A 22622-nucleotide genomic window follows, 5' to 3' on the forward strand; every position below is an offset into this window, starting at 1 on the left:
GTGGGTGGCTGGGTTGATACGCAGTAGAACTGCAAGTTTCAAAGTAGTACCTTAAAGACCAACAAGACTTTCCAGGATATAAGCTTTTGAGACTCGAGCGCTCTTTGTTAGATGCAAAGGCAGTTTGTTGGAGGTGGGGTTGCATGTTTGATTGGAAACGCCCCCTAACATAACAGCCCTTCTTAATTCCTTCAGGGTGCTTTATTCCCCATGATTTCTGTATCTGTTTAGGAGAATAGAGACATTTGCCCGAGTGTTTCTAAACCATTGATAATGAGATACTTCAAGCTTTATTTAAATGTCCCGAATATCGATTTCAAAGAAGGCAATTGGTTATTGAAAAGCCCTTAATAGGTCAACAGCTGTGACTGGAATGCAGACATTAGCGGAGCACCATAGATGTACTAAATTGTTCAGAACCACAGCTGTGGGCGCATGATTCACTGCTTTGAATGTGTTTGCTCAGGGAGCAGATAACTCTTCATTCATTGCTGATTTAACTCAACGCATTTCAAAATTACTGTGATCCATTCAACCTGGGGAGAGATGATGAAGGATGGGTGGGGGGGCACATTACCACAAAGTTTCATTTTCCTGGGGCTTGCCGGAGCGTGTGCCCACTCTAGAATGCTGGAAAGCAGTAAAATAGCTGATTGGGAGCAAATTCAAGAGAAGAGGTGGGTGAGAGAAATCAATTCCCTTTCCCCGCTCACCACTTCCCCCTGCAGCTCCTTCCCACCAGCTGCTTTTCTTTAAGCCAGGCTCCAAAGCTGGGAATAATAGTTATTTTGCTTATGAAACGTAAATCTGGAGCTATCTAGGGAGTAAATATTATGGCTGGGATCCAAAAAAGCCCACGTACAAGGCCCTTCCATGTACACACAGGATTGACTGGTATTTACTTTGGGCAGAAGCGCCTCCTGCTTGCTGCAATAGTGTTCTGGGAACATCTGAGATTTGAGGGGGGCGGCTTTTAGGGGAACAAATGGCCGCACTGAAAAGAGGACAGAAAACCCTGAGCATGCAAAGCTCCCCACACGCAGTACTTCAGATTGTATCCAACAGTATTTCTCATCTACTTGACTTTGCACAGTTTCTTGGTCATCTTCTATGCAGTCTGTTGCCCAGGGGTCATTTTGTAGAAAAAGAGCTGGAGGAACTCATTAGCATAACTCATTAGCATATGCCACACCCCTTGACATCACTGGAAGTGTGTCATTAGCATAACTGATTTGCGTATGCCACACCCCCTGACATCACCTATCCTGGCTGTTTTGGATCCAATCCTGGCCAATCAGGGCTGAAATTGGGCCCAAAATGGCAAAAAGGGGCTGAAAATGGCCGAAAAGGGGCCCAAAATGGTCAGGATTGGGCTGCTGCTGAGCGGGAGAGTGATCCACCACCCGTCAGAGGCCCGATCTGGGCCATTTCAGCCCCAATCCAGGCCAAAACGGGCCCAAAATGGCCGAGAGTCAGGTGGGCAGGGCCACCTGTCATGTGACCTCTTTGGGGAACTGCCGGAACTGCATTCCTGCACGTTCCCTCTCAAAATGAGCCCTGGTGTTGCCAGCCTCTAGTTAGAGGCATTTGTTGGCCCTGCAACAATAAGAATTCAACTTTGGCATGACTTATTATGGACTTTCCCATTATTAATGACTATAACTATTTGAAAAAAGCAATTAGGAAATGTTTTGTGGAGCATTGTGCACCTTAAGAAATGAATACTGTATCAGAGCACTGTACACTTTAAGAAATGTATGTGGATAGTATGAATGTTTGATGTACCACTTGTTTATAGGTTTGTGTGAAGATTCTTTGAGGATACATTTGGCACCTGTCTGCTTTATCTTGAATGATTCTTTGATGGTATATGTTTGAAATACTGAATTATATGATTAATGAGGTATATCTTTATATAACTAATGTATACTGTCAGACTATGGAATCCCAGTTATCTAGAGTTCGTCTCCCCCCTTCTGAAAGAAGCACAAAGTTTCTTGATTCCAAAAGGTTTATTGAAAGACTATGCTCAGGATACAGGTGTCCACACTCCAAAGGCTGAAGGCCCTTGGCTGAACAAAAGCTTTGTTGAGAATGACACATGAAACGAAAGTAACAACACTTCAAACACCCATTCTCAGCCTCCCCACTTAGTCCTGTCTGCGAAGGCATGAGAAGACAAGGACATCAAGGTTGTGGGCCGGAACGGGCTGATAAGGACTCTTCGCTCCCATGGATATATGCGGCCTGGGTACCACCTGGGCCTAGAGGGAGGAAAACTAAACAGCTACAGATTATAGCATGTTAATATGGCGTGGCTCTGTCTAGAAAAGACTGACAAGAATACTGACACTCTGACATATACTTAGAACTTCCCAGGTCTCCAAACCTGTTGGGCCAAAAGTTATAAATTAAGGAATGGGGTGTACTGTCAGACTGGAATTACATGAGTCCCACCTTTTTGGAGATGTTGGGGAAAAGTCAGACCACTTGTTCTTCTCTAACGTGCAATGAGTGTCAAACTATTGAGTGGTGGAAATCTAGCAAAATTCACATAATATGAAATGGTCCCTAATTTGCTGTTTAGTGTTTGTATGTTAAAGTTGTATATGATATTTGTGTATATAATAAGAGCAAAAGTGTTGTATCTTAAAGCCAGGAGATTTGTTGGTGTGATCTAGCAACTTACACCTTGCAAAAAAATTCAGAATGGCTAATAATATTGAAGAATTGGTAGTATTTCAGGTTCAACCAATTGGAACATTTGCAAACATGCATAAAAGATGAGAGCTGAAACTCACAAAATCAACGATGAGGCTTTATGGCAGGGGCGGGTAATATTTTTTTACCTCTGTGCTGAAAAGCATGTAACATCTATTTGTAAAGAGGTTGGCACCAGCAAACAAAAAGAGAGGTGTGTGAAGTCTGTGTTTAGCCAAACAGACTGCATAAGCTGAATACAGACATATTTGGCATGGGAGTAAATAAGTCTGCATTAGACTTGCCAGTCTGAGACATCGATGGTTTTGCTTTTAAGAGGCACACATACATAGGAAAGGAAATGCAGTGGACGAAAACAATACTTCCATAATGTCTAGTCCTAAACGATACTTTGTGAGCAGGGTCTTGGCGGGAGAGGTTGTACTCCAGCATTCCTTCGCAGAATTGCCACACACCAAACTGTAATTTCAGACAATTGCTGCTCTACAGAAAGGGGCCCCTCATCAGTTCCCTGCTGGCTTCCATCCTGCCCTTCCACCTCTCCTCTGTGACCCCAGCTTGATTACTCTCCAGCTTTTCGGGGTGGATTGAGGGAACTGTTGGGCCAAGCTAAATAGGCTGGCTTGCCACAATTCACATTGCCTGCTGGGAGTGACCTCCACCTGCTTTAAGGGAAGGCTTCTGTTTCACCTCTCAGCACTGTCAACCCAAATTAGGAGCCCGGAAAGCATTCCAGAGGAAGAAGGTACCATTTCCTGCCAGCAGAATATGCTCATCATTGGAAATCAAGCTACGGAGACATCACCATGCATCAGGAACTCTGTCAGCCGCGGGAATCATCAGTGCTGGAGGACTGTGCCTTGTGCATTTGGGGAATGTGGTGTTTCTCAAGGTGCACTCTAAGAACCTACTTACAGTGGATCACTTCAGTTTACACTGACTTCTGTGGGACTAATGAAACAATCCTAAGCAGATTTACTTAAGAAGTCTATTCCAATGACCTCAGAGGGACTGATGTATAAGTAAACCTATTAAGAACTGAGGCTAGCGACAGTTTAAATTACAGTAGTCAGTATCTGGATTAACTGATTTGCAAATCAGGTGGCTGGTCAGATGGGTGATAAAGTACATATTTGTATTTATTGTGATGTTGTGAGCTTGGGGAATGTTTATTCAGAACTGGTCAGTCCTATGGGCTTGGCCTAAAGTGACATGCCTGGGGCAGAAGACAGAACGGCATAAAGAATGGGAATATTTCTTAACAATTTATAGATATCTCCTTAATGGACCTTAAATATTAGGAGATGGCTGCTTCCGAACATCCTTCAGGGTATGGAAGAGGTGATGATGGTTCAGCAAAAAGGAGAGGGGTCGGGTGTGCATGTATGTGTGCGCATGTGTGTGTACACAAAGGAAGAGCAGTTTTAGGTTCTGGAAGAGATGGAGAGAGAAGTGGGCCCTGGGCAGGCACTGTTGTGTTTTGGCTGAAGCACATTGCTGGTACAGGATCTCTTTCTCACTCTGTGGAGGAGATCTGGAGCAGCAGATCTGCTCACCTGTGCAAGTTCCTCTTCGCCTGCACCTGTGCTTTTCTCATACATGTGTAAATAAAGAAAATACCACAAAAGCCCTATGAGTCTCCCGTGATTTCTCCTCTAAAGGGAACCAAACCAAGGAATCCCTGCCCCTGGAATTTCCTGACACTTGGGGAAATGGGAAGTGTGGGAGACTGTCATTTATCACAATAAGGTGAGGCCAAAGCCACTAATTTCTTGTCCCTGTTTGTTTTTGTTGTAGAGCATCAGGGCATCGTGTCTCATTCTCTTGGAGACCATCCTGTTTGGATCACTGCTTCTTTATTTCCCGGTGAGTTGCATTGATGCTTGCCCAAATACATGTGATTAAATTGTACAACTGATTTTGTAAGGAAATTGCTCAGATGCTTTCAAACTCTTTATTTCACAGCTCTCCAGCCAAGAAATCACCCTCCTGCATCATTTTTTCTGGTGGCATACTTCTGGGTTGACCTGCTTAGGATCTCTCCTTTCTAAGCCCATTGATTGTAATAGATTTAGAAGAGTATTACTCTGGAAGCGAATAGCAGTCAGGCGTTTGACTGTCCCCTGCCTTTCAGGGTCCCATCTTGAGAAACCTGGATTTAAATGGTGGATAGGCCTATTACTGATAACGTATGGAAAATATTTTGTGCAACCTTTCTCCTTAAAACAGATTTATCAATATTTCATTAAGAGTCTAATGTCTACTGTTCTTTGGAAATGGAGAGAATATCAAGGAGCCCTAAACAGAAAAGGCAAAGCCAAAACAATTTCTTGTCCTTCTGGTATTTATTATAAATCAGGAAAGATGAATAGATGTTTTTTCACCTCTAAAATAAAACCTATATAGTCACTTGGTTTTTTCAACAAAAACAGCTATTTTTATTGTACGTGGGTACATGGTAGAACAATGCAAGAAAGGAAAGATGCTGAGTTGTTTTGGTCGGAACACCTACCTTAGAGAACAGATGGCCTTTTTGGAACATGTAAAGGAAAGAAGCTCGCTACCTTATTTCTGGCATCATATGCTTCTGAACCCAGAAAGTGACACAGAAAAACAGAAAGAACAAAAGGAACTTCCAGCAAGTCATAGACGGGGGAACACAAGGAAGAGATGTACATTTATGAGCTCTTCAGTTTTCCCTCCTTTAACGGATCTTGGGGATTAAATGCAGAATTTGATAGAGATGGAAGTGCAGAAATTTCACATCATGACTGAGGGCCAAGCTACAAGTGACAAATGACACTTGAACGGCAAGTGGATTGAGTGGAGGGCAAGTGAACAGGGAGAAATACACTTGCCGTTCCAAGTGTCATTCGTCACTTGTAGCTTGGCCCTGAGTTCTAATCATGTGCAGAGCCCTAGACTAGCAATTTAGCATTGCTAAATGTTATTTATTTATTTATTTATTTATTCAATTTATATACCGCCCATCCCCAGGGCGGTATATTTGTATAGCCTTTGTTTATAAACCTGGCTGCCTGGTAGGGTGCTTTCCAGCTATAAGACTGATACTAATCCAGATATCTGATTAACAACAAAAGAAAACAGCAGCAAACATGACTTTCTCCTCTGTGATGTGGTGGCCATGGGTACTCCAGTCTTGAAATAAGAATAAAAATGCGAAGCATGCTAGAAGAAGATGCGGAAAGGCCTGTATATTCCTAGTGTGAGGGTATTTAGTTGTCCACTGCAGTGAGTATTTGCATCATTCTTGAATCCTAGGATGCCTGTTGGTTGGTTGTAATGGGTAGAGATTTCAAATGAACATAACAGAAAACAACTTTCATGCAACAGTATAGCCTGTGGCAGTTAACTCTCGTTCAAAGTTGAAAAAGTCAGGGCAGTTTCCTCCCATTTTGCTATTTACAATTTCGAGGGGATTATTTGAATTGTAGAAGATGTGTGGGAGAAAGGGATTAAGTATACCTTCCCTATTTTTAAAATAGCCATGTGGAGCTGCTAAGCGTTTTTTTTTTTTAACCGAAGAGCTTCTAATCATGAATCTCTCACATAATGTCTAATTTGGCCCTAAAAGATGACCATTCTCTGCAGTCCTAAGCAGAATTAGACCTTTCTAAGTCATTGACTTTATGGATTTAGAACATTGAACAGGGACAGAATGTAGCACTGTCAAGGAAGCAGCTGCCTCCATGCAACTTTGAAGCTCTTCTAGCTGAATCTTAGACGGACTGGGCGCTATCCTACCATCTGTGCGAGCTTTCCCATATTCCTCTGCACTGCTGCTGCTCTTTTCAACCCCCCAAAATATAATGAGTTGAGGTTGCAGAAGAACGACCATGAGAGTTGGACAGAGAGCTGGAGTGAGAGGTTGTTGCCTCACCTGAGCAGAGATGCTCTTGTGGAAGAGGAAAGAAAAGTAATTGTAGCCTTATCCCAGCCTATTCCTCTACAGGGATCCCATGACCCTGGGTCTGATCTTTCCAGTGGTCAGTAAGAGTTGCAGCAATGCGAGGGATATGGGGAAAACGACACCTTCCGCACTTGGAGTGATAGGGGTGCCACATCCCCAGGGGCCAAACAACATCATTTTCCAGCACGACAAGGAAACATATGCATGTTCTGTGCATGTACCTCCCCCCAGGTGCCTCCCCGGCTGGCCAGGTGAGCAGAGACAGGGGGCAGGAGCTGGGTCCGGGCACCCCCTACCCCCAGCAGGGGGGGCGGCAACATTAGATCCTGCCCATTTCAGTATCTAGGCGTTCACTGGGAGAAAGCCCAGTGAGTTTAGTATGACTTCTCCTAGTAAGTATGCAAGCTTAAAGGAACAGAGAACCTCATCTTAGAATTAGCTGTTGGGTTGCCAAAAGCCTGGAGAAAAAACATCCTGTCCCTTTAATACAGGCTTAATGGGGGTTTTATTTACCGGGCAATGCTATTTCCCTTCATGCCAAGAAAAGCTTCAGCTGCCCATCTGTACCCATTAAACCTCTCTTGAAAGGACAAGACATTTTACGCCAGACCTGTTGGCAACCCTAATTAACTGGTATTCTCAGAACTGCCTAAGATCCCCAAACCAAACAGACTTTTCTTTTGGACATCAGATCTCTGATAAGCAACAGAGTTTACTGAGCATGCAGGTTTTCTTCATTCCATTCAACAGAGCCAAGTGATGTACAAATGTCATAGGGTTCGTGCATTCATTTCCACGGGAATTCCTTCTGTGCCTCGTAGTCACTGTGTGTCTGGAATGGGACATGTTCCTCTGAAGCCGACGAGATTCCCTTTCATGGAATTCTTTGAGGATTGAGATGCCAGGGACATAAGCATTAAGTCCCAATTAAAGTGAATGCTGGTTGGAACATGTGCTCCAAAAACCACTAGGATACTTTTGAAAATCTCAACCAGTGGCTTTATTTAGAATTTAAAAGAACTGACCTTAAGCAACTTTCCTTGGAAACCCATTAATTAATACGATACTTATTAGTGGAGGAATGACATTTAAGGACACTGTTTCCCCCTTTAATACCTGCTCTGCAGTACAGCTAGAAAAGTAATTAGAGTTTCACACTTTGATTTCCTCCTTGTCTCCCACAGTTTACTCTGCCGTAATTAACTTTCTTCATCTGAAGTAACCAGAAGCTTTAATATTGTTTGAATGGACTAAAAATGTCTTAAGTTACCTAACCAGCTTATTTTACAAAATCCAGTTGAAAATGCCTGCTGTTATTTTCATTGTATTCTAGCTCTATTATTGCATGCTTCCCTCTCATGTGTTATGTATGAGTGGGCACATGTGCAAGCCAAATTACAAAGAACCGCACAACTAGTTCTGAATGCCCAGGGAGGCTTCGAGCCTGTGTTCCTCAAACTGTAGCCCTCGTATTATGTTGCCAGTGGCTTTCCCCTCCAAACCTGCTTTGTGGCATGGAGATTTTGTTCAAAGATTTTTTAAAAAACCATGGAAGCTTAAGTTAGAGCTAGAAGAGCCTAATGGAAATTTTGAATTCTTACCTGCAAAAGTTGGTGTCATATCTGCTCAGTGGCAGTCTTAGTCAATGGGCTACTGGAGCAGCTAATCTGGGCACTATGGTTGGGTTGCGGGGGGGGGCATCTTTCCACAGCCCTACCCCCTGAAAGGAAAAGAAGGGCAGGCTCTAGCTACTGCATGCATCTGTTGGGGCTTGGGAAGCTGGCTTCTGGGGGCAGCATCCTTGCTTAGCCACGGAGGAAGGAAAAACAGGGGGGGTGACTAGCTGTGATTCTGGGCCACTGGTCCCCAGAATCTTGAAGACCACCCCATCTCTGCCTGCACCAGGTTTGGTAAAGTAAGGGCTGCCCTTGGGCCCTTTTGATGTGCAAGCTTTTGCCCAGAAAAATGTCAGTTTACAAGGCAAACAAACCAGAGTGGCTGGATGTTCTAAAAACACTCTCAAGGAAAAGTCCCTTATTAAGAAGCTGTCCAGGAGTCAAAGATGCTCTGACTTTCCTTTCAAGATAGTTTATTAAAACATTCATTTTTCGCTAAGCAGGGCAAGCAGCCCATAATTGAACCATGCCAGCAGTAGGCTTGTTTATCGCTTTAATGTACACATCAGCATGGGGGCTTATTTTATGTTATAAATAGCGGGGTTTTCTTTCTTCAGTAAATGTTAGCATATAGCCAGCTACAGTGAAATGGGTTTGACTCCTGGCTTCACCTACCTTCACTTTAGTCTTAGGAAGTTAGAATAAGGAACAATAATGAGTTCTGAAAGGTACAACTCAAAAAAGCTGCAGTAACTCAGAAATTAGCCTGACCATGCTGTCTCATGCACATTTGCCCCTGAAGGACTCTCTGTCCAGCCTGCCTGTTAAGATCTGACCCCAAGCCCTGCTCTCTGTGTCCCTACCTTCAGAGTTGAGTGGCTGGCCACTAGAGACAGGGCATTTTCAGTAGTGGCACCTCACCTTTAGAATGTCTTTCTCCCATGAGTTTCTCCTGGGTCATACTATCCTGCCTTTTTGGTGCCAGGCCAAAACATTGCCTTTTACCCAGGCTTTTAATTAAGAGGTATTGTAGTCTGCTTTTGGCCTGTTTTATGGATGTGTTCAGTGGCTGTTTTATGCAGCTTTTATGCCAATGGTTTGTTTTGCTTTTTATATTGATAATTTATTACATTTTTCTGATTTTATGGTATTATTTTTACTTGTAAGCCATCTTGAGCAGGACTTGGGAGAGGTGGCATATACATTTAATAATAAATGTTACATTTATGATTAAATAATCTTGGCGGGAAGTACTGTTGTGTTGTTGGTCCTGCCTATCCATTTTTTTTACCCACACTCACCTGGTGTGGCAGGAGATCCCACCATGGACAGACAAACCCCATGCTGCTGGGGCTAACTGTAAAGCACCCCTCATTTTCTTGGGGCTTACCCACCCTGCCCCAAGACTATGAGCCGCAAGTAGGGGGTTCATGCATGGAGAAGAGGATAGTGCCCAGCTTGGGTGAAGTGCAAGAAGGGCAGCATCATTATCATGGTGGAGGGTAGATGGAACTCTCCAGCATCTGATCCAAGAGCCAAGAAGCCTAAGGCTACAGGAGTGCAAAGCACTGGCCCATCCAGGAGCAACAACTAATGAATAGGAAGATGTGGTGTAGGTCAGGAAATGAGTGTGGCTTGGAGATGGACCATTGTTTAAAATAAATAAATTAAATACATATAAGAGGGAGAAGGAGCTGGAGGCAGAGCTGTATCTATGGAGTTGTTCTCAGAGGAAGCCTGAAGGAGAAGACATGCAAATGTTTGTTAATCCTTCTTCTGAATGCTTGTTGATTCTTTTTCTGAAGGAGAAGACATGCAAATGCTTGTTGATCCTTCTTCTGAAGGAGAAGACATGCAAATGCTTGTTGATCCATCTTCTGAAGGAGAAGACGTGTAAATGCTTGTTGATCCTTCTTCTGAAGGAGAAGACATGCAAATGCTTGTTGATCCACTGTAGCTCTTTAAAATGCATTATGATAAAGGCACACTTCTTTGCTGCCCCGCATCTCACTCCTGAAACACTTCAGCTTTTAAAAACTGGATCTTCAAACTTGTGGAGTTCAGCAATTCACAAGCAAGCAACAGAATTTTGATGGAATGCAAATGCTCCAGCAGAATAGGCAGCAGAAATGTGTGTGCAAGGCAGCCAAAGGCTCTTGGGAGGTGGCTGTGTCCCTTGCTGCTTCCTACTTACCACCACCACTTCGTTCTCAAAGTACTTAGTGTGCTTTCAAATACGACACTAAAAGCACCATTAAGCTTATTGCGTGCTAGAAGTTACAGGGGCATAAAACTTACCTACCTACAGAAATGGGTGCAGGTTTTTTTCTCTTGCATTCCAGAAACGGCATAAATGCTTAGCTCTAGATTTGCTGCTTTTTCTCCTTTTCTGCTTTAGGCAATGTTTCAGTTTTTAAGAAATTCAAATGCCTTAGCATTTTTATCTGCTGAAACATTTATCTGTGTCTTCTTTTCAAAAGGCTTATCTGATTCCACCCCCCCCCCAATGATTAAGCCATGTCTCCAGGTGAGAGGTGAGGAGTGGTTCATGTGGGTACTTACAAGGACCAGCCAATCAACTTTCTGCACAGCCAGGTTCCAATGGAAGCAGGAAGAATGGGTCCTTCCCGAGATTGATTCTGTGCAGAAGGTTGTACATTGGGCCAGGAACACAGGATGCAAAATCACAGTGGCCTCAATACCCAAGTGATACCTATGTGATGTGGTGGCCACCCCCAGGGCCAAGCTAGAAGCGACGAATTACACTTGAATGGCAAGTGAACAGACTCACATGTATTCCTCCCTGTTCACTTGCACTCCACTTGCGCTCCACTCGATCACATAGTGTAATTCATCACTTCTAGCTTGGCCCCCAGACTACTTTCTCAGCACTGAGCTCTTCATTGTGTAGCACTCATCATGACATGGCTGGTGAAATGTGTTCCTCCCAGGACACGTGGCCACTTCCCAAAACAATGCCAGCAGCCATGGTGGAAGTTGAGCATTGGCTTGAGAAATATCACAGCAATCTGGATAAACCATGCTATTGGCTTTTATTATATATTTTTTAATGTAAGCTGCCTTGAGCTCCTTTTTTGTGGAAAAGTAGCTAATAAATATTTAAAATAAATAAAAATTTCTGTGATCCCTGCAATGTGAAACCAAACAATGCGGAGGCAGAGTTTTGGTGCTTAGATAATGTGTTAATTTGGCCCTGATATGAGCATTATTCTGGAATCTTCATTCCACAGCTTAAAGACATGTATAACTGGTGGGGGGAGGGGGAACAGATTGTCATGTATTTTATCCATTTATTCTGCGGAAGAAACACAGAACACTTCTTTTGTTCCGCTGGAGTTGCCCTGTGTCTACCTAATGTACTTTTCTTTTTTTAAAATAGGTTGTCATTTTATATTTTGAACCAAGTGTATTTCGCTGTGTTCTCCTACGATGGGTCCGTCTTCTGGGATTTACTACTGTTTATGGAACAGTTATACTCAAACTGCACAGGTATTACATGTGTTATTTTTGTTGCTGTGTAAGTTAAGTGTGTGTGTGTGTGTGTTTTCATGGGAACTGCAGTGAAGAATGGTGGGGAAAAATGTTCGTCTACCTTCTGATCAAACTACTCATCAGAAGAGTCTCTTGCAATAAGATTCAAAATGAGCAAATTGAGGGGACCTTAATTTGATTGCAAAGTCTGATCTGATCAAATTTTGCAATCATGCCTACAAGTTAAGTTTATTTTTCTGGTACCTTTACATGCCGTGCTATGATCTTTACTGCTAATCTCTTTTAGCATTCTTTGGAAAGAGAACTGCCAAGAAGAAGCAATCCTAAGCAGAGTTATAGCCTTCTAAGTCCACAGTAGTTGGTGGGCTTAGAAGAGTGTTAAACTCTGCTTAGGATGACCCTGTAAATGATTAATGGGATGACACAGCTTGGGGTCACTGATTATGTTACAGAATTAGTAGCTTAAAGATTCAGAGGGTTTTTAATCCTTCAGCTTTACATTGGAACCTGTGAAGTGACAGCTGAATTCTAATGTGGTTGAACTGAGAACAGGTGAAGCTGCCTTGTACGGAATTGGTTTGTTGGTCTATATAGCCCATTGCCTATTCTGATTGGCAGTGACCGCAGACGAAAAGTTGTTCACAGCCCTACCACCTGAAGTTCTTAATTTTGGGGGGTGCCAAGGATCAAACATGGTATTCACACATGAAAAATATGAGCTTTACCACTGACCTTTGCTGATTTTATTATTTATGAGATGTAAATATGCATGAGTGAGTTCAATTCATATTTCAATTATCCTCTTAATTGTTTTCATAATGTGTAGATGTTTACATAAATTTCAGCATGACCTCAGCTAGGTTGGAAAACAGTGTAGTTACTTAATGTGGCTGGAGCCTGTCACTGGACGCAACAGGCAGGGGTGATCCTATGCATAAGTAGCCCGAAGTGTCTATACATGTGCAAATTCTCATACAGGGAGTCATGACAGTTAATGTTGCAGATTGCATTTTTCAAGTGGTAGTTTTGCCAAGGCTCGTTTCCCTTGAGTTGCCTCTCTTGGCATTACTCTGCAGTGTTTCATAGCAATGGAAACCAAATGTGGGATCCCAGTTTTTGTGGGGCATGTCAGGTGGGGAAAGAGTAGAAGAATCCTCCTGGGTAAGTCATTGTGAGCTCGGGTGGAAGCCTGGGTTAGAAATGAAACAAATAATAAACAAGAACTGACGCGACTGTTTTCCTTTCCATGACTTTTGATTTGACCTTTCCATCTGTGCACTGTTGGATGCTCACAGTTAGGTACAAGCATGTCCTCCTGGGTTTCAGCAGCTCTTACCCAGGTGTAACTCTAGCAAAAAAATGTAGGCTAACACCCTGATTTGGAGCCCCCTATGTCCCTTGATGTACTCATCTGCTTATGCATTTCCATGCGTGCACCCACCAAGCCAAATATCTTTTTATGAAACTCACAGTTCAGAGCTGTGAAGAATATTAAGGTGTTTGTTTGCAATGGCGCTATTTCAAATAAAAGAATTAGAATTCAGATAAAATAATTAGAAACATAAGAAAAAACAGCTTGAAGTTTGACACCAACAGCTGTAATAATGAGAGGATTTGCCGCCCCTCCCCGCACAAACCTTTACATTAATGCTGTCAAGAATGTGATAGCACGAGGAGATAATCTCATCAGGCTTATGAGATTTCCTGATCAGCATATTATTAAATAGTCTAAAGCAATGAGTTACTAGGTCGGGAAGGCAGAAGGCTGAGCTTGGCAAAGAGGCAAAAGATGACAAATCTTTCTCCAAATTGTCTGTTGGAGTCTAGGAGCCCGCAGTCAAAGAACCAACTGATTAGTTGAAATTAACATAATCACCCTCTTCCACTGCATGTTTTATCCCTGACTGACTCATTAGGATTGCAGGCTGTAATGCTGCAGTAATGGTAGCAGCGACTCCTGTCTTCTTCGGAGCACAGGAGATCAAACAGGCAACTGTATGCGCCTTTCACTTCCTATCTCTAAGTTCTCAATCTTTTTCTCACTTGCCTGTCCTCAGATTCCTGCATCCATTGCTTATTCTGCTGGTTTCCTTCAACCTCCTGACTATCTGGCGTTAGGGTTCTCTATCTTCCAAGCTAGTGGTGGGCAACGTACAGCCCAGGGGCCACATCTGCTCTATGGGAGTTTTTGATTCCCCCCCCCCCATATTGCTTAACAATTTGTTGGGAACATTGACCTACCGGACTGCAGCATCAGCTAGTTGGCCAAATCACCCAAAACATTAAAACAGCTCAAAGGCTGAGGGCCATTTTGGACAGCGGAGTAAAGAAAAGGCCACGTTCCGAGTTTTCAGCTGCCCCTCGAGCTGCTGAACATTTTGGAGGGTGTTGAAAACAGGAAAAGCTGTCCTGTCTTGTATCGGTAAACAGAATAGAGATTCTATGTGTCTCTCTACACAAAACGTCAGGGCACGTGTCTGTCAAGTTTTGGGGGAGACAATCTTAGCTGGGAAGCATAGTTTTGAAAGACAGAGCTGGCGGAGATCACTCCAGAGGGGACAGGTTCTCTCACAGCCTCTGCTGCCTCTGGTATGCCAGACTGTCTCCCCTTCTGGAGTTTTTACCCTGCTGACCTTGCTGCTTAAAACTTTGAATTAACTGAGCCTCAGCAGGGCAAAGGCTCTGGCGGGGGAGACACCAGAGGTGGCGGAGGGTTGTGAGAGAACCCATCCCGTCTGGAGCGATCTCTGCTGGCTCTGTGACTTAAAACTACGCTTCCCAGCTAACACTGCATCCTCCAGCATACAAAGAACACATGTCAAAAGTATTGTGTAGAGAGACTCTGTGTCTTCTGCTTCCGATTATGTAACCTATTTGATTTCTGTATCGGCCATCCGGTGAGGTCCACCTTGCCGGTTGTGTGAAACGTGTTCACAACGGACAAATGGTTGGCTTCACAAAATTCTATGAGCTGTTCTCTTGCTTTATTTCATAACCCTAGTCCAAACTTTTCAACCGTATTTGATTCCGCTTTGTTCCCTACTTTTGCATTCCAGTCACCCATGATTATCAGCACGTCTTGTTTAGCTGTATGTGTTAAGGAATATAAAACCATGCCTTAATGATGAACGTAGTGGAAACTCACTGCTATTGTTCTGACCTTGTAGTTAGCTGCATAGCTGACCAAACCTTCTCTTGCTTGGGTATGATAACATGAAGAATGACAGCTGTTCTCTTGGTTGTTCTTTTGAAGAAGGGACATCCCCTTTCTTGACTTACCCACCCATTATCTAAGTTACTTACATGTGCGGTGTTCTTTAGCTTGACCAGTGTTGATATATATTGCAAAACTGGTAGATGCAGCACTGCTAAACTGATAGTTCTGAATGACCTCAAACTTACGACATTGCGAGATGTATCTGGTGATGCTCATTATCATTTTGTATATAAGCTGAAACCTGAGTGGTCGTGGTATGCACTCTAGCCTGGCTACTTTACGTCCTAATAAACTCTCTTCTTCTTTGCCAATTGATTCACCTTAGGAGTTTCTTTGAGCTCTGAGATTCGAACCGTGCTGGGGTTTCCCGTGTCATTGGTTCCCTAAAGGGAAACTTCCTAACAGAGTATGCTCCCTGCTTTCCCTGGAAAATCTGGTAACACCCGCCAGTCTCATGAGAGACAGCTCCATAAGTCCAGAGGAGTTAGCCGTGTTAGTCTGTAGTAGCAAAATCAAAAAGAGTCCAGTAGCACCTTTAAGACTAACCAATTTTATTTTATTGTAGCATAAGCTTTCGAGAATCAAGTTCTCTTCATCAGATGCCTGATCCGAACTGGTCAAATACAGAAGAGGAGGGGAGGGGAAAGAACAGGACATATATCACAAGAAGACAGAATGCAATTAGTGTGAAGGCAATCAAAACATTCCTTTGCTTGTAAATGTGGCAGGCAAAAGCAGAGACTATCTGCAGTTGCTGCTGCTGGTGGTGCCAGTGTACTCCTCTCCCCTGCAAATAGCAGGCACAGTGGGTGCAAAGACCCTGCAAGTGGGGAGAGGGTAAATGTGGCAACAGCCTCCAAGGTGTCACTGGACCACTGCTCTTCTTTACAGCAGAACAAAACAAGGGGCAGCTCTACAAAGAAGGGACAGATAGGTGTGGTGGTGTTGGGTCAGGAAGGGTCATGGCGCTACTATCATCTATGGGCAAGCAAACAGACAGGGAGAGAGTTGTGGAATAACACAGACTTTATTGAACTGCCAAATGTGAAGAAGATATCTGGACACAGGTTGCCAACTCCCCTCATCCAAGGTGGTGATTGTGTGTGAGCATGCTGCTTCCATGAGTCCCCACAGCAAAGACCTCTTGAGCAGAGTCTTGTGCCGTGCCTCTACTTACCAAGTTAATGGGCACTGTGGCTGGAGTTTATGTAGAGTGCTGGGGGCAGAGACTGGGCAATGGAGACTGGAGACTTGGTCGCTGATGTAGCACAAGTAGATTGGTTGCAGCTTGAGTCGGCATCCTGTGCTCCTCCTGGCTGTTTAGGTGGGGCCATGCATGTGTGTGTGTGTGTGACTTTTCAGGTGCCAGGCTGCGCACAAGTGAAGTCAGCAGCAGCCCATACAAGGGCTTTCTCTGTGGTGGCCCCTATCCTGTGGAATGACCTGCCTGAGGAAGTCAGAAGCCCCCACTCTCCTGGCTTTCCGTAAACAATGCAAAACCGAAGTATTCAAAAAGGCTTTTTACTCAAATGGGCGGGCTGCATTGTAGGGAAGGGGTCTCAGATGCTTCACTAACGAGTTGGGGATCATAGACCTCAACACTATTTTTGCCTTATATATTATCTGCTGCTTTAAATATGTACTCCTATGTACAACCAGCACTCCATGTTGTCTAATGTTAGTCCTAGAATTGATTATGTTTTGCTCCAGTATTTTTCCCTACTCTGTCTTGGATCCTTGCTAATGCGATGTCTTTTAAACTTTTATCTGTTTGCATTATGGTATTGTATTGAAATGTACTTGATACTGATTGTATTAACCTCATACTGTGTAATCCCCCTTGAGTCTCAGTGAGAAAGGCGGACTATAAATGACATAAATAAATAAAATAATATGGGCTATGCCACTGTTTTTGTGGCATAACTTTACGCTGCAGTTGGTGATGTTTCCAAGGCTGGAGCAGTTTTGCGAGTAACTCCTGCCCCCTGGCCTGCCAGCACACCAGTGCCCAGCCATAGTAGCCCCCTGCTGACAGGAACCCAGGTGGAGCATTGCCAAAGAGATCTGCCATTCTAAGTGGGGTTTATGACAGCATACTGGCCAGATACACTGTCATGGGGACTAGTCAGCTCCAAAGCACTTTTGTCCCCCCACCAAGGACTGAGTTGTGAATTACATTATTGACTCATAGACAAAGGTTTTGATTCAATTTTATTTTCTTTAATTAGATGTGGTCTTTTATTTTTGAAGCTACGTAAGACTTTTAATTAAAGGGACTCATAATTGATCTGTTTAAGTGAAAATAATCGATAGCATGCATAATATATAGAGATGTATAGTCTGGACTGTCACAGAAATAGTTTACAGCTGCGTACCTTTCTGTTAGCAGAGATTCTAGCCAAGCTGAGGTTAATCAGAGCAGAAAGAATCTTTCCTTCTGTCATAGATTTTCAGATATTTGCATCCCACAATATTATTTTTCTCTTAATTTTACCTTTCTGTTTTTACAGGGTAATTTTCCTCCCACAGCATCAAAGTGCACCAACTTTGCATTAATGGTGAAAAATGTCTTACAAGACTTTTTCATGTGATGACAAAAACTTGAGAAATAAATCCTATTGGTTTGAGTTAAGAGTTGGAATTGGTTGCAAAAAGGCATGTATTTGGAGGCTGGCAGCCTCAATATTGTTATCTGCTTCCGGGTAAAGCTGGGTTACATATGTATTCAGTAATAACTGAAATGCTCTAAGCTACACAAGGAATATTGCAAATGTTAATAGTGATGGCAGGACATTCTTCTGCTCGAATTGCAATGTGACTGCAAACTGAGAGTAGCACAGCTTTCCTGTAAAGCACAATTATTCTAAATACTCTGAGCATGCATGTTGTTTCAATGTTCTCCGATGTCTCTCCCTGCCCCATCAGCTCAAACCACCCAACAGGAAAAGGAACCCTGGCAAAAGAGAAAATGTCTTTGATTGTCTCTATCCTGCTTGGGTGGTGATGATGATGTGTATAGGACAGGGCTGGCCAAACTTGCTTAATGTAAGAGCTACATAGAATAAACGTCAGATGTTTGAGAGCCACAAGACATGATGCATTGAAGTGACTTCAGATGAAGAGGCGGGTTTAGGAGAGTGTCCCAAAAGTGACATCACAAGAAGGGATGGGGTTTTGGTGCAGTACCGGAAGTGGTGGAGCTTGGGAAGAGCCATGACCTGACCTTTGACTTGGAAGTGACATCACAAAAGTGATGTCACATCCTTGCTAGGCTTTACCCCCAAAGTCCCCAGGTAATTGTGAGTCAGACCTGGCAACCCCAACATTTTTATTGAAAATATGAAATACATGGGGGGGAAAGAAGGAAGGAAGGAAAAAAGGAAAAGGGAAGGGAAGACATGGAAAGAAAGAAGGAAAGGGAGGGAGGGAAAGACATGGAAAGAAAGAAGAAAAGTGACGGAAGGGAGGAAAATAAACTAAAATAAAATAAAATGTATGGCCATGGCAATACTCAGAGACCTCCAGGAGCCACACAATATGTCTAGAAGAGCCACATGTGGCTCCCAAGCCACAGTTTGGCCACCCCTGGTATAGAAGCTGTATGGCTTATCTTTCCAGTATTCCAGGCTTGCCCATTTTTGCCTGCATGACTCCAAAAGCTGAAGATGTTGATTGGAAATTCTAAATTGGGTTGCAAATACATTTTATTGTTACCCAAATCACTCCCTGTATTAGGTCTGTTGTGCAAAAGCATCCCCCAAACTATGTACAGCCAAACCACAAGTCCATGGCAGAAAGGAATCTTTCAGACTGTTGTATACACAACTTTCAGTTTGGCAATTAAAGTAAATATAGGTGAGGACCAGAACTTAACCAGCAAATAACTTAACCAAGATATAGAGTAGAAAATTAGTAGATGGTGTGAAAAAGAAGGAACAGAACAAGAAATTATATCACAAAAACCAATAATAACCAGTTACTTTACACAATCTTAATGTGTAGCTGTGTTCCTTTAAGTTAGATATCCAAGTAAAGTAGCAGTTACTCCAAATCATGTTTGGAGGCTCCAGGACTTCATTGGTATTAGTCCAGGACCCAAACTGAGATGGAATGGTTCAGTCCCCCCCTTATAGAAAGGAGCACCTGAAGGTACCCAGAAAATGAGTTGGAGAGGGTACTGAGAGGGTACTGACTGGAGTACCTGAGAGGGTACCGATTGGAGGTGATTGAATTTGAATGGGAAGCCATCTAGACTTAGAGCTCCCAGCAGTATTCAGGAGATGGGCTGGGTTGTGTGCGGGGTGTCCCATACAACAATGCAAGTGTGCAAAGTAACCCCTTTTGCATGGTCTCCCTTTACGCGATCAGCATAAGAGTAAGGTAGGGTTACCAGCCTCAAGGCAGGGCTTGAATAGGACTGAATTTTGGGAGAGGAGGGAGGTCAGCAGGGATAGGATGCCATAGATTCCACCCTTTGAAGCTGCCATTTTCTTCACATGAAACAATCTTTGTAATTTGTAGATTAGTTGTAATGAGAGAATTCCAGGTCCTATCTGGAGGTTGGCAACCCAGGGCCTGAATAACCACTGCCAGTGCCTATAGATATCAATTCCTTGTGAAGGAAGTGGCACCTTCAGAGGGTGGGCTCCATGGAATCACATCCCTTCTGAACTCCATCCTCTCCTGGCACTGTCCCTAAATCACCAGGAATTTTCAAAGCCAGAGTCGGCAATCCTCGAGTGAGGGGGTGAGGTAAAATAGGAACCAGCACTTTGTTTTTAGGTATCAGGGTTTGGATCTAAGTGGGCTAAATAATGTTACTTTCTTTGTGATATTAAGAGCTAAATTGCCATCAAAACAAGAGAGTCTGTCAATTTTTTTCTAGTAAAAAGCTTGAATTTTATAATAAGTGGCTGTTAACTAATGTATTCTCCTGGAAAACCCGCTAGCAAAATCTCATTATGTCATGTTAATAGCACTGTTAGCATTCGTCTAGCACTATTTCTCAAGACACTTAATAAATCAGACGGGGCCAGGTAGAAGAAAAAACTTCATTTATTGGAGAAAATGCTTTTATTTGAGAGCAAGGTAGTCCATATATCGACAACCATTAATAATAACAATTATAGTGCAATATGGCAAATGTATTAACGTTCAAAACCAAAAGAATACCAGAAAGATGGGGGACATTAATCCTTAAATTTAGTATCCATTTATAAAAAGGGTTGGAAAATATAAAGAGCTGAGTGGATTTTTACATTGTTTGAATCTCTTTACTTTTATCACATGGCAATGGATTCAGAACACTGCCAATGAAATTTCTTTCATAACCATAAACAATTAATTTTAAACATGAGGGGAAAATATATAATTCATTTAAGATACAGTCAATCAGATTTAAGCACTGTTACCTCTTAATGATTTCAGTACAAGGGTTATATGTGAAATCAGCGTCACATCAAAATGTTGACTGGCCTAAGCAGTAATCCTATTTTTTTCCTGGGAGACAGTGCTTTTTTTCTGGGAAAAGAGGTGGTGGAACTCAGTGGGTTGGCCTCGGCGAAAATGGTTACATGGCTGGTGGCCCCGCCCCCTGATCTCCAGGCAGAGGGGAGTCTAGATTGCCCTCTGCGCTGCTAGCATGGAGGGCAATCTAAACTCCCCTCTGTCTGGACATCAGGGGGTGGGGCCACCAGTCATGTGACCATTTTCAAGAGGTTCTGGAACTCCGTTCCACCGCGTTCCTGCTGAAAAAAAGCCCTGCTGGGAGATGAACAGTGCAATTCTAAGTGGATCGTTTTTAGGTCAATACTGGATAGCCATGTTAGTCTGCAGTAGAACAGCAGGATTTCCCATGGCACCATAGAGATCAACAAGATTTTCGGGATCTAAGAGTCCCAGAGTCAAAGCTGTCTGAAAAAACTTATCTGGTGAAGGGAGCTTTGACACTCAAAAGCTTATACCCTGAAGATCTTGTTGATCTCTGAGGTGGAACTGGACTCAAATCCTTCTATCCTAAGCAGAGTTACATCCTTTTAAAGCCATTGAAATTGATGGGCTTAGAAGGGTGTAACCCTGTTTAGAGTTGCACTGACACAGCATATCATCACGTAATTGCACAGAACTGCATCCTTATCTTTTATTTCATGGAGGATATGGGGATCCCATGATAGTGTTCACACATTGCTTTGAGGCCTTGTTTCTTGCTTTCAAACTTTGACATTTAGTGTAAAATCAAAACTAATATTCTTATACTGTTTTCCATGGAAAGAGGTTTGACAGAATATAAAGAATTAAGCCTTTTAGTACAGATTACATTAGTTCCCCAGCAACTGCCTCTTTCTTAAAAAGACCAAATTTCAGGCTTGATCTGTGTAACCAAATCAAATGCAACCCACATTTGGCAACCTAAGACATGGGAAAAAATCCTGTTTTGTGCTGCCACTTTCAGACTACGTTATATAGCTGATAAGCTCCATTTAGTTTGGTGGACTGCAAATTAGCCAGTAGAAAGGTGTGTGTGTGTGTGTGTGTGTGTGTGTGTACACATTGGAGGGGTCACTGGTGATTTTTTTTTATGAGAGCTGGAGTAATAAAAAAACATAGGTGAGCTTTTCCCCAGCACTCCAGCCTTGGTTACCAAGTTTTGTTCTGTCCTATAGTCCAGGAAGAGTATCAAAAATGAAGCTATCAGCTGAGCAGTAGAGAGAAAAAATTCTATGAAATAAGACCCTAGAGCAGATCTTTTAAGTATTTTTTTCCCTGGATGCATGGGCTACCTTTCGGAGACCCCTGTCTGATGTCTACGATGGGTAGATGACGTTTGCAAAAGTCAAACAGAAACGATCAAAGACATTTATTAAAACGATGAGGCATTTCTTAAACAATGTTGCATATGTATGTACGTGCTATTACGTGGCAACTGACTTATGGCAACCCCAACAAGGGGCTTACAAGGCAAGTGAGAAGCAAACCTAACATACAGCTAATATGAAAATACATTTTCTGCCTAAGAAACAAAAAAATGTTGTGAAACTTTAAACAGAATTAGTGCTGAAATGGTTGTCTAGGGGAGTCAGATTGACTGGGGTTTGTGAACTCTGCCATATTTAATAGTTTCATTTGTCAGAAAGAGCAGGTTCAATTCAACAAGGTTTTCCCTCAAGAGGTGTGAGTTCAACTGAACCCATAAACTGCAATTTACACCTGGGGTTATAAAGTAATTTTGAAAGCACTGCTTGAGCTGGCGGTGCTTCAGAAGAGGATTACTAGACAGCATTACTCAGATCTGTTTTCATGTGGAAGCTTCCTGATAAATATTGACTTTGAGATCTTTTGCACTCTTTGTTCTGAAAAACTTTGATAAGGGATGCTGGTGGGGGGAGTGAACAATATAGCGAGATAATAATCTCTTGAGAAATTTACAGAAGCAAATAATTAATTTGTTCTAATGGTGGTGCACTATGAAGAGTTTATCATTATGGCCCAAGAAAAATGAAAGCAAGAACCATAAAGGGAGTCCACCTGAAATAGAGGATGTGACTTATTTACATTTTTTTCTGGATCAGATGTGAGTGATCTTAGGCAGTGTAGGGCAAAGTGAGAAGCTGCCCAGGGCTTTTGG

At 42.8% G+C, this 22622-nt stretch overlaps 1 protein-coding gene across 1 annotated transcript in view; it reads left to right on the forward strand.

Moving 5' to 3' along the window:
* GPR158 (G protein-coupled receptor 158) overlaps positions 1 to 22622 on the forward strand; it is a 192377-nt gene that overhangs the window by 129932 nt on the left and 39823 nt on the right. The window contains exons 5-6 of the mRNA XM_054991964.1: positions 4519 to 4587; positions 11669 to 11778. Of these exons, the coding sequence (XP_054847939.1) occupies positions 4519 to 4587; positions 11669 to 11778 (179 nt within the window). The remainder of the gene's footprint in view (positions 1 to 4518; positions 4588 to 11668; positions 11779 to 22622) is intronic.

Source organism: Eublepharis macularius, chromosome 11 (genome assembly GCF_028583425.1).
Source record: "Eublepharis macularius isolate TG4126 chromosome 11, MPM_Emac_v1.0, whole genome shotgun sequence".
Taxonomy (NCBI): Eukaryota; Metazoa; Chordata; class Lepidosauria; order Squamata; family Eublepharidae; genus Eublepharis; species Eublepharis macularius.